This window comes from Carettochelys insculpta, chromosome 12 (genome assembly GCF_033958435.1).
Source record: "Carettochelys insculpta isolate YL-2023 chromosome 12, ASM3395843v1, whole genome shotgun sequence".
Classification (NCBI taxonomy): Eukaryota; Metazoa; Chordata; order Testudines; family Carettochelyidae; genus Carettochelys; species Carettochelys insculpta.
In genome coordinates, this window is record NC_134148.1 from 7,341,280 (window position 1) to 7,353,977 (window position 12,698).

A 12,698-nucleotide genomic window follows, 5' to 3' on the forward strand; every position below is an offset into this window, starting at 1 on the left:
CAGTCACTCTAACTCAGGGACCCATCCATGCAACAAACCTCGTTGCCAGCTCTGCTCACATATCTACACCAGCAACACCATTACAGGACCTAACCAGATCAGCCACACCATTGTGGGTTCATTCAGCTGCACATCTACCAATATAATTTATGCCATCATGTGCCAGCAATGCCCCTCTGCTATATACATCGGACAAACTGGACAGTCTCTACGTAAAAGAATAAACGCACACAAATCAGATATCAGAAATGGCAATATACAAAAACCCGTAGGAGAGCACTTCAATCTCCCGGGCCACACAGTAGCAGACTTAAAAGAAGGTATCCTTCAGCAAAAAAATTTCAAGACCAGACTCCAAAGAGAAATTGCTGAGCTACAATTCATCTGCAAATTCGACACCCTCAGCTCAGGATTAAACAAAGACTGTGAATGGCTGGCTAAATACAAAAGCAGCTTCCCCTCCCTTGGTGTTCACACCTCCAGATCAACTGCTGGTAGTAAGCCTTATCCTTCTTGACTGAGCTAACCTTGTTATCCCCAGCCTTGCTCTGGCTTATTTATATCTGGCCCTGCAGATTTCCATGACCAGCATCTGATGAAGTGAGTCTGTGCTCAGGAAAGCTCATGCTCAAAACTTTTCTGTTAGTCTATAAGGTGCCACAGGACCCTTCGTTGATGTTACAGATCCAGACTAACATGGCTACCCCTGATACTGTCTATTAAGTTAAGTGACTTGTCTGAGATCACTATGAATATCAAAGATGGAGAAACTGTCCTTGTAACGAGAACAAGAAGTCCTGTGGCACCTTATAGACTAACATCAAGCAGATCTCTGCCCACGAAAGTTTATGCTCCCAAATATCTGGTAGTCTGTAAAGTGCCACAGGACTTCTTGTTGTTCTCACTGATACAGACTAACATGGCTACCTCTCTGATACTTGTCCTTGTAATGTGTAAGGTAATTGCTCTCCCTATTGAGACCTAGGAGAAAAGTGTCAAACTTGAGAATAAACTCCAGTTCAGATGTCTCCCTGTGTAATCTGGTGGTAGTCTTTTTGTTTCAGGATGCAAATTTTCAGGTCTTTAATGCTATGGTCTGCTCCATTGAAATGCTCACTGATGGGTTTATGTGTATTCAGATTCCTAATGTTTGATTTATGTCCGTTCATTCTTTGGCGAAGTGATTGTCCAGCCTGTCCAATATCTACATAGCAGAGGGGCATTGTTGGCACATGAGATGGCATATATAATATTAGTGGAAGTGCACACCACCCTCCTTCTGTCCTATGTAGCTGATTTGTCAGTTTTCATTTCATTTTTTCTATCTTTTGGTTAAATTCTCATTGTGCCAGTTTACTTTCATCAGAATTTCCAGATCTGAAAAACTGGGTCTGTCCCACAAAAGTTCATCACCTAATAAATTATTTTCTTAGTCTTTAAGGTGCTACATGACTGCTTTTTTGGTTTGTGAAGATACAGACTAACATGGCTACCTCTCTGTTATTTGCAGTTTGATATACAGTACACCCCTCACTTACGCAGAGGTTGCGTTCTTGTGCAACCCTGTGTAAGTCAAATTTCGCATAACTCGGGGAGCCAGGAAAGTGACTAGTGGAGCAGCCTGTCTCTGGGGTGCCCACTGCTCATAGGAAAGGAGAAACAGACCAGCACTAGTGCGCTGGTCAGTTTCCGCACTTCTGTCAGCGATGGCAGCTGAGAGCTTGACTCCCGCCTGCTGCCCCTGAGACAAGTGGGGAAACCACTCCAGTGCAGCAGTGCTGGTCAGATTCCCTACTCCTCTGAGTGGAGGGAGGCTGGTACCTAGGTCTGATGTGCTGGTCATTTTCCTGGCTCTCCTGAGTGGCAGGGAGCTGGGACTAGGCACCCACTCCCCACCACTCAGTCATGTTAACCAGAGATATGCACAACTTGAGTGCGCGTATCTCCGGGTTCTACTGTATCTCTTTACATAAAATTAGTTCCTCAGCTAAACCTCTAGGTCTGATCCAAATTCAAGGAAGAAATTTTATATTCACTTAATTATTCCTTGTTCTTATTTCTTGGGGCAGGGGAATCACTATAAATTAATCATCATCCAAATGTGGAGAAAGCATAATAAAAGAGGAAAAAACAATGTAATGACTGTGCTTCATTGATAAAATTGCCCTTGTGGATGATCCAGATGCTTGCAATATCTGCTTCTTTTGACTCTTTTAGTTAACAAAATGGCTGATATGGTGAAAAATGTGAGGAGAGCAGTTAGGTCCACATCCTGTGTGCCTTGAGAATCCTATGCAAGAGGAGAGATGATGGAGAGGGGTAAATGGTCTTAACTGACACTGATTAAAAGACAATTCTTAGCTCGTGCAGTGGAGCATTATAGTTGTAGTGATAGTCATCTGCAGGACAAAAGTTATGATATTTTATAGGTGTTGTATTTTTGCAGAAGGCTAACAATACATCTTTACAAGTTTTAAACGATCAGATAAGGCAAAAATATTTACAGGCTCCAAGTGATCCTTATGGGTTAATTGGTAGCAAAGAGTTCTTCTCATTTTTCTCTATGCCTACTTCTGTCTTGCAGGTGATTAATAAGATTTGACCTTTCATTAAACAACTGGTTGAGGCAGTATGTTAGAGTCTTATCTTGATCACGCAGAAGTCTCCGTTTCTCCTGTAACAAGAAAGGTGCATCTTCCCAGATACCACAAACTGATATCTCATTGCTGCCATTTTCAAAGAATTCATTTGTTCTTTTTACTTCTTAGTATCACATCGAATGCAGATTAAAAAATTTTCACATACTTTTAAAGTTAGGTTAATTTTGACCGCTGTAATGGCTTACAACACATTTGGAATTAGCAACAGTTGAAACTGTTCTTACTTTACTAATTAATGTGACTGTGAACATACTTGGATGCATAAAATAGTATTCTAATAGAACTTCCAGGTACATTTTACATGTTACAGCAGTGAGAGAGTTAAGAAGGCTGGGTTATAACTGTGATGACAGTACATTCCTTAAGGTATTTTAGCATATCCCTCAGACCAACCCCCTAAAGTAAACATCAAGGTGCAGTCAATGATATCACTGTGTGCAGAGTTCAGCCTTGTCGCTCACAGCTTGCACAACTTGTAGCACACCAGAACACTGTGGAATCAATGGCTCACAAGAGTTTCAAGACATGATTAAAAGACTCAAGAAGGCCTTGAGAGAATTTCCTTTAATGGGGAATTGTGTGAGTGAGTATAGTGGGTGAGTTCATTTTTTTTTCTCTCTCTCTCTCTCTCTCTCTCTGTTGCTAACCGGTGATACTGTATTTGGCAAAAGCTTCTGAATTTAGATTTGATGTGCATGTATGTGTCTGGGATTGGGAATTAGTCTATTCTGTACCTCACCATTACTACTAAAACTGTTTTATGAAGATACGAGAATTTCCATTACATGGTAGTATCAGACTAGCAGATCTGTTATATACCTTGAACAAGTATAATTTTATTGGAAAGATGCAAGAAGGTAAGTGTAACATTTATTGGTGGTAGGCTAACCTCGTGTCTTTAAAATGATTCCTTTGGTTTTAAGAATATTGTCATGGCTTTGATTGAATGTGTTTTAATTTGAAATGCCTTTGGTTAACTCTGAATGTGCACATATTTTGATTCCTATAAGTATGCTGTCTGCACCAGTCCCATGCATGTTAATAAAAAATGATTGATGATTTTGACACTAAATTAAAATTACAGCTTTTTGGCCCTTTTGTTCTGCTCTGTTACTAACATGTTTTGATGGGTTTTGTTTTTTTTATAAATCTGCACTTAAAATTCCACAAGTATGAAATTTGAAATAGCATGAACCTCCTATATGTATCATTTTATTATGCAAAATACATGCATAATTTAATGTTTGTAGTCTGAGTTTTGATTCGTTGGGAGATTACATTTTGTAATTTATGGCAGGGGTGGGCAAGATGCGGTCCACAACCGAATCTAGTCCATCAAGCCACCAGATCTGGCCCATGGACTGACTGAGGCAGAGAGCAGCCAGCTTCCTGCTCCATGTAGCTCTCTGATCCGGATGCCAGGAGGAGGGGGAGGCTTTGCATGGTGTTCCTGTCCCTCTGCAAAATATCTCTGCTCCCACTGGATGGTGTACACTTCCATTAGTGGCAGGATTTTAATGTTCAGATATATTTTGAGTAGGTCACTGTAAGGAGACAGGATGCTGGATGAGATGGACTATTGATCTGTGTTCCCGTTTCAAAATTCCTGTTATGTTGCCAGAATTTGAAAATTTAGCTTTAAAGTTTATGCATCTCCTAAAGAATTTAGGAGTATATTCTCCTCTATTTAAATGTTTTCTAAAAAAAAAACCTTAATCACTGTTGCTGCTCTATAAACTGAACAAATGCTGTATAATGCACAGTTTTGTTATCTCTGTGCAGTCCATGTACTTACATGTATTGACTATATTCAGTTGTATAGAGCATTTTGTGATGCTCGTATGAAAGATATTTCCTACCATTGATGCTGCAGTGAAAAGTGAATGCACGGAGGAAGAAAAATAAGTTGCTGCAAAGTCATTGTAAAAATATTTGGAGAGGTGTAAGAAAATATTTTTGTTTCCATTTCCCACTTCTTTGTCTTTTACCCAAAGCCATTTTATTATTCCAAAACTAATGTTTCACTGATAACATATCAGTTGCTTTAGTCACCAGGTGAATTTTCTTTTTTGTTTCAGTCAAGTGCCAGATGGGACTACAGTGGAAGATTTGTCTCCTCAGATTCCAAGAGCTGTGTTCATGAAGCAGGACACTGGTGGCAGTGCCTCTGCCATACCAGTGTCAACTCAGTATGTCCCACAAGAAGAGGAAGAAAAGGAAGAAATATCAGATTCTTCTGACTTGAGCCCTTTCAGTGCTACATACAGCAATTTAGGTAAGTGCATTTACAAGTCAAAAAGACTTCATCCCACTTAAATGACTTACCTTGATGTGAGGGCTACTGCCTCTTGGATCACCTGACACCCTTTTGGGAAAAAAATAAATAAATAAAAAAGTCCTTAAAGAGACATTGATCCCAAACGTCACCTACTTGAAATATTAGTTTACTGTTCTTTGTTGAAAAAAGATGCTTTTGTCACATGCCTTCTGAGCAACATGAAGAAAGAAGCCAATGAAGTAAGTCCTATTCAAAATTCATAGGAATTTAATTTGTAAATTTTTAAGAAATTAATTAAAACTGCAGGGAGGGGAAATATTTGTTATCATATGAAAACTAGCCTTTTTGGTGTCTATATTAAATGTCTTGTGTAAAGTGATGCCTTTTGAGAGAATCACAGTTTTCCATATTCTTATTTTCAAAGCCATTTTACCAGAGAAAAGTTTTGAAATAACTGTTGTATAAATTTGAAGTCTTTCAGAACAATTATTAGACTAAAATAGTTTTCCTGATTATCCTCATTGAAATGTAGCACTTTTTCTTTTACAAGCTAAATAATATTTTCTGGCATATTTTGAAGCATCTTGGTAAATAAGAATATAATTGAATTTGATTTTAATCTTGTAGATCAATTTGAAAAGATGTATGTTCTGTATCATGTATTCAGCCATCAGTGCATTTGTAAAATCAAATATTAAAGAGTTATAGTTCTTTGGGGTTTTGTGAAAGTTTTTATGAGAGGTCAAAGAAGGGAAGCTAAATAATTCATTAACAAGAAGTGAAATAAATAAAGATTTTTGATTTAAAAGTACTACAGATATAAAGGTATTCACACAGATTTCCTAGTCAAACAAAAACACCTAAGCCGTGTCTACACAGCACCTCCCTTTCAGAAGGGGCATGCAAATGAGTGAGATTGGAAATGAGGTGCAGAGTTAAATATCTTGCAACTCATCTGCATATTCCCATGTAATCTGGCTTCCACAAGAGTCATTTCCAGAAGCCAAAGCAGCCATGTGGATGGGGTTCTCTTGAAAGGAAACCTCATTTTCAAAAGCATCCATCTATTTTTTTTTCAGGAAGAAAGGCTGCTTTGGCTTCTGGAAATGGCTCTTCTGGAAGCCAGATTACATGGAAATATGCAAATAGATTTCAGAATATTTAAATCCATACCTCATTTGCATTTTTCATCTCACTCATTTGCATGCCTCTTCTGGAAGGGAGGGACCATGTAGACACAGCTCTCTTATGTACTTGCTTTACTTTCAAAAATATACGGTAACAATCAAAATACTGGAAGATTTTCATTAAGAAAAACTGCAGGCATTTTAACATTTTTACATTTGATAAGAATGACTGACTGATTGTGGTGGACCTACTTCCAAATGTAAAATTAAGCATGTTGCTATGAGTTTGCATGATCAAGGGCCTGTGTTTTTAAGTCTTCAATGTATAAATTTAAAAATAGCTGAATGATGAATATTCAGTGAAAATATTGTGGTTATTAGTAGCTTAATAACAGACAACTGACTGGCTTAGTCCACAAATGAAGCATTGTTTAGTTATGGTTTATAAATCACTTTGAAGATGACAGGCTTAATGAAACTATGGATATGTATTCATTTATTACTATTGTAATGAATTGCTTTGGCTGAAAGTGGGGAACTCAGAGGTTGGGATCTCATATGGAATTGTTCAAAGACATGATGGCAACTAGTGATTTTAAGTAAGGGGATGGAGGCATTTTGTTTCATTTTTATAATCTGGGGCACAGTTCAACTACAAAGATATCCAGGTCCGTGGATCTGGCTCACGAACATGTCTATATTACAGACACCATTTGTATTGGCTGAGGACCTAGGCATATTTTAGCTATGTCATATATTCCTCAAGGTGTGAAATACCACTCATTTCAGGGTCTGCTTATCTGACAGCTTCCATTTAGCCCTTTGGTTTCATTCTAGTGAAAGAATATATTAAAAATATCTTTTTTTAATCAAGAATTTCCTCTGGAGCTATTTGATACATTTCAGCTTAAGTTTCTCATAAAAAATTTTAATGGGGATGACTGTTGCACAGGGTACACCTACATCTAAAATGCTACAGCAGCACAGCTGCATTGCTGTAGTGCTTTAGAGTGTAGACTGCATATGCAACTAAGGATTCTCCCATCAGCATAGATAATTCACCTACCCAGCAGATGGTAGTTAGGTTAATGCATGAATTCTTCTGTTAATCTTGTGCTGTCTACACTGGGGGTTAGATCATCTTAATAATGCCACTCAGGACAGGGATTTTTCACACTGCAGAGCGACATAGTTAAGCTGACTTAATTTTTTAGTGTCGACCGGGCCTCAGGTTTTAAAACAAACATGCCAAAGACTGTTTCTGAGGTGCTGCATAAACATCTGCAAAACTACTCATTCTCCTTCTTAAAAGCCCTCTTTAAAACTCTCCTTTTCTGTGATGCCTGCAAAGCACATGGCAGAGGCTATGCTTTTCGTGTGCTGAAACTGCTCCGTCTGTCTTACATTTCCCCTTACTCCTTCGTCTCTGTCTTTCTACTCATACGTTGTCTCGTGACTTAGCTTGTCAGCTCTTTGCAACAGGGCCTGTCTTTTTGTTGGGTGTCTAATGCAATGGAGTCCTAGCCCATGACTAGGGCTCTATATTACTACAGTAGTAAAAATACTAAATAATGATCACAGCTGCTGGTGCTCCATGCACAGCGACTTTCCCAGAGCACAGTCCCCACAGTGCTGTGAGCTGCTCTGCAGTGCTCTGTGTGTGCAAGGTGGGTGTGTTTGGGAGAGCCCCTTTAAGGGGGTGGCTGATTGTAGGACCTGGAAGGGCTTGTCGGCCATGTGACCCCATGCATGGTGTTTCCTGGTTTGTTCTTTAGAAAGGGCTTGCTGTTGTGTGGGCCCTCCCTTTCAAAAGATCAGGGGCCTCTTTCAAAATAGCAGACCAGTGTGGCAATCCACTTGTTGTGTGTGGCCACACTATTTCGAAATCCCTTGTTTTGATATGGATTTTTGATGTTCCCCCTTTCGAGATAACTGTGTAGTGTAGACACAGCCAAAGAGATGATAGACAGATCTCAAATTTGGTGACAAAATTTTAGTTCAATCAGTCTGTTGTTTTGCCATTGTATTTCCCACATACTAATTCTCTGGTATAAACTCATACAAAATGGTATCTCATGGCTTTTATTTGGAGTAGGCAGTATGTCTCTTTCTCAGGTTCCTGAGTTAGGTTTCCAGATGTGAAAGAGTTAAGCTAAACTAGACTGGGCCTGGAAAGCTTGTTGTAGAAAGCAATGCTGCCATAAATGGCATTGATTCTCTGACTGGAGACTTCTGTACTGATCAAGTGGTTGACAGGTTGGGAGATTTAATAAATAGTTCCCTTTTCTTTTTTAGGTTTCACCACAAGCAAATAACAAATGTTTGTTATGCAATCAATAAATTGTACTTGTGTTTGAATGGGCCTTCTTCAGTGATACTGGCACCTACAGTTTTATCTCTCCAGTTCAGATTTACAGTGGAATATTTCTTGTATTGGTAAATCACAGTAAATACATAATGAGTCAAAGTTATTTTATCATAGCTATGGTGGAGTTCGTATAGCTCTTCCATTTAAATAAATACCTGTCTCCCAGGCTTTAAAACGTCGCATTGAGACTTGCCTTGTATACCCAAAAATTGATTTTGTAGAATTAAAAACAATAGAAAAGTTTGGTTTCATAGTTTTGTTACCTGTGTATTTAACAAAATAAAATAAAAAAGTCAGATTCTGATTTTAGTTACCACAGAATAATTCTACAGTAGCTCCACTGATTTCATTTATTTCAGATATACACTGATGTAACTGAAACTAGATTCTAGTCCTGGTAGTTCACTAGCTTGGATGTTTTTGGGCACTTGTAAGTAGGACTATTTCAGTTCAAAATACAGTTTCTAGCAAACTCTATCTATAATGCAAACATGGTCCGTGTACAGTGTAGATAACATTTAACAGCAGCGAAGTCACTGAAGTTTAAAACTCATCTTCTGCAAATGTACACTATATTTTTAACATATTGTTCTGGGGTGTGTTTGTTTTTGCTTTTACAGAGAGCACACATCTTTACTTTGGCTGTACCTACACTTGCACTTGAGCAACAAAACTTTCATTGTTGGTGGATGTGTAACTTGCCCTCCCACAGGGATGACTGCAGCAAGTACAAATGTGTGTGCTGCTTTGTCAGCGTGAGCACTGTCCTGCCAACAGAACAAAACCTGCTGGTAGGGGATGAAAGTAGTTTGTCGACACAGATGCTGACAACCAGCATTCATATGTTCTGAGTTTTAGTGTCAGAGCTGTCAACACAACTTTGTCACTAAAAAGTGTAGATATAGCCTTTATCAGAAAGGTAGCCATGTTAGTCTGTATCTGCAAAAACAAGAAGTTGTCCTGTGACACCTTGTTAGACTAACAGATATTTTGGAGCATAAGCTTTCGTGGGCAAAGACCTGCTTCATCAGATGCATGGGTTTCTGAGGAAGATTTAAAAAAGTGGTCTCAGTAAAGGGAAGGGCCAGAGCTGACAAGGTGTATTCAGTCAGGGTGGAAATGGCCCATTATTGGCAGTTAATATGGAGTTAGGAACATCAAGAGAGGAGAAAACAAGTCAGTTCATTGGCAGATTATGGCCCATTGTCAGATGCTGATGTGGAGGGGTGAACATCAAGAGCAGAGAAACTGCTTTTGCAATGGGCCACCCACTCCCAATCTCTGTTCAATCCTTGGCTGATGCAGTCAGATTTGCATATCAATTGTAGCTCAGAAATTTCTCTTTCCATTTTATTTTTGAAATTTTTTTGTTGGACCACTAATTTTAAATTTGTCACTGAGTGTCCAGGGATATTGAAGTGTTCTCCTACAGGTTTTTGTATGTTACCATTCCGGATGTCTGATTTATGTCCATTTATTCTTTTACGTAGAAACTGTTCAGTTTGGCCAATGTAAATTGCAGTGTGGCATTGCTGGCACACGATGGCATATATTATATTAGTAAATGTGCAGGTGAAAGATCCCCTGATGGTATGGTTGATGTTAGCTCCTGTGATGATATCACTGGTGTAGATATGTGAACAGAGGTGGCAGTGAGGTTTGTTGCAGGGATTGGTTCCAGGTTGTGAGTTACTATGTTGTGGTCTATAATCGCTGGTGAGGATTTGTTTCAGGTTGGCAGGCTGTCTGTAGGCGAGGACAGGCCTGCCTCCCAAGGTCTGCGAGAGTGAAGGATCGTTGTCCTGGATGGGTTGCAGATCACTGATGATGTGTTGGAGAGGCTTTAGCTGGGGGCTGTATGTGATGGTCAGTGGTGTTCTCTTGTTTTCCTTGTTGGGCCTGTCTTCTAGAAGGTGGCTTCTGGGTACACATCTGGCTCTGTCAGTCTGTTTCTTCACTTCCTTAGATGGGTACTGTAGTTTCAGGAAAGCTTGGTAAAGATCTTGTAGATGTTTGTGTCTGAGGGACTGGAGCAAATGCATTTGTACGTTAGTGTCTGGCTGTATACAACGGATTGTGTAGTGTGCCTTGGATGTAAACTGGAGGTGTGTAGATATGCCTAGTGGTCTGTGGGTTTTCAGTATAGGGTGCTGTTTATGTTACCATCACTTATTTGCACAGTAGTGTCCAGGAGGTGGATCTCTTGTGCAGATTGGTCCAGGCTAAGATTGATGGTGTGGTGGAAACGGTTGAAATCATGGTGGAACTCTTCAAGAGCCTCTTTCCCATGGGTCCAGATGATGATGATGTCATCAATGTAGCACAAGTAGACGAGGAGCACTAGGGGATGAGAACTGAGGAAGTGGTGTTCCAGGTCAGCCATAAAAATGTAGGCATACTGTGGGGCCATGGAGGTGCCCATAGCAGTGCTACTGATTTGAAGGTATAAATTGTCCTCAAATCTGAAATAGTTGTGGTTGAGGACAAAGTCACAAAGCTCCGCCACCATTTGTGCCTCAGTCTCACCAGTGATAACATTCTTAACAGCTTGACATCCATCTTCATGTGGGATATTGGTGTAAAGGGCCTCTACATCCATGGTGGCCAGGATGGTGTTTTCAGAAAGGTCACCAATGAATTGTAGTTTCCTAAGGAAGTCAGTGGTATCTCGAAGAAAATTGGGAGCGCTGGTAGCATAGAGTCTGAGTAGAAAGTCCACATATCCAGACAATCCTGTAGTGAGTGTGCCAATGTCTGGGAAGATGGGGCATCCAAGATTCCCAGGTTTATGGGTCTTGGGTAGAAGGTAGAATGAACTTAGTTGGGGTTCAAGGGGTGTGTCTCTGTAGATCTGTTCCTGTGTTTTTATAGGGAGGGTCTTGAACAAATGCTGTAGTTTCTTACTGTGCTCCTCAGTGGGATCCTGGGACAGTGGCTTGTAGAATGTGATATTGGAGAGTTGCCCTGAAGCCTCCTTTTGGGAGTTTGTCTTATTCATGATGATAACAGCACCTCCTTTGTCAGCCTCTTGGATGACAATGTCAGAGTTGTTTCTGAGGCTGTTGATGGCATTGCATTCTACACGGCTGAGGTTATGGGATAAGTGATGCCGCTTTTCTACAATTTCTGCCTGTGCATGCCGGCGGAAGCATTCTGTGTATAGGTCTAGTTTGTCATTTCAGCCATCGGGGAAGTCCATGAAGAATTCTTTTTCTTGTACTGTAGGTGGGAGGGTATCTGTGGGTCAGTGCACTGTTCAGTGTCATGTTGGAAGTATTCCTTGAGTCAAAGACGGTGAAAGTAGGCTTCCAGATCCCCACAGAACTGTATCTAAAGTTTGTGGGGGTAGTGGGGCAAAAAGAGAGTCCCCAAGAAAAGGCAGATTCTTTTGCTGGGCTGAGTGTGGACAGATTGACAATATTGCTGGGTGAGTTAAGGGTACCACTATTATGGCCCCATGTGGCAAGTAGGAGTTTAGATAGTTTACAGTCCTTTTTCCTCTGTAGAGAAGAGAAATGTGCATTTTAAATCTCCCATCTTGTTTTAGTAAAGTCCAGCCATGTGGAGGTTAGTGTGGAAGGTGTGTTTTTTTATGGGAGTCTCCAGATTTGAGAGCTCTTTTTTGACGTTTTCCTGTTTTGCACAGGATGCTGATTAGGTGGCTTCTCAGTTTCTTAAAGCATGTGTGGCACAATGTCTCACCATAATCTGTGTAGTATGTTCATTTCAGTGAGTTTTTCACCTTCAGTCCTTTTGGTATGATGTCCATCTGTTTGCATTTGGAGAGGAAGATGATGCCTGTCTGTCTGTATCTGTGCAAGTGTTTTCATGAGGTTGATGGAGTTCCACTCAATATGGCTAAATGCAGTGCCTCGCATGGTGACAAGCTTCAGAGAGGTAGCCATGTTAGTCTGTATCTTCAAACACAACAAGAAGTCCTGTGGCACCTTATAGACGCCCTGATGAACTGACTTATTTTCTCCTCTCTTGATGTTCACAACTCCATACTGGGCCAATAACTGCCAATAATGGGCCATTTCCGCCCTGTCTTCGTTTACTGACACCTTATATACTCATTGAAGATTTCTCTTTGAAACTGTTGGTCCTCAAATTTAATTTCCTTGTCAATCTGGAATTAGTTCAGCGTCAGTTCTTTGACCTCTTAAATGAACCTGCCAAGATTCTTTCAAATAAGCAGACTTTATTTTCTCCTCTTCAAACTGAATGGTCCAGTTTGAGTTCCTTTTCATCCCTCATCATAGTTG

At 40.1% G+C, this 12,698-nt stretch overlaps 1 protein-coding gene across 8 annotated transcripts in view; it reads left to right on the forward strand.

Annotated features, from left to right (window-relative positions):
• PEAK1 (pseudopodium enriched atypical kinase 1) overlaps positions 1 to 12,698 on the forward strand; it is a 221,299-nt gene that overhangs the window by 188,141 nt on the left and 20,460 nt on the right. For 7 of the 8 annotated variants that reach the window (XM_075007167.1, XM_075007165.1, XM_075007170.1 and 4 more), the window contains 2 exons: positions 3,140 to 3,256; positions 4,739 to 4,935. In XM_075007167.1, the coding sequence (XP_074863268.1) occupies positions 3,140 to 3,256; positions 4,739 to 4,935 (314 nt within the window). The remainder of the gene's footprint in view (positions 1 to 3,139; positions 3,257 to 4,738; positions 4,936 to 12,698) is intronic. The other variant, XM_075007173.1, reaches the window with a different exon arrangement.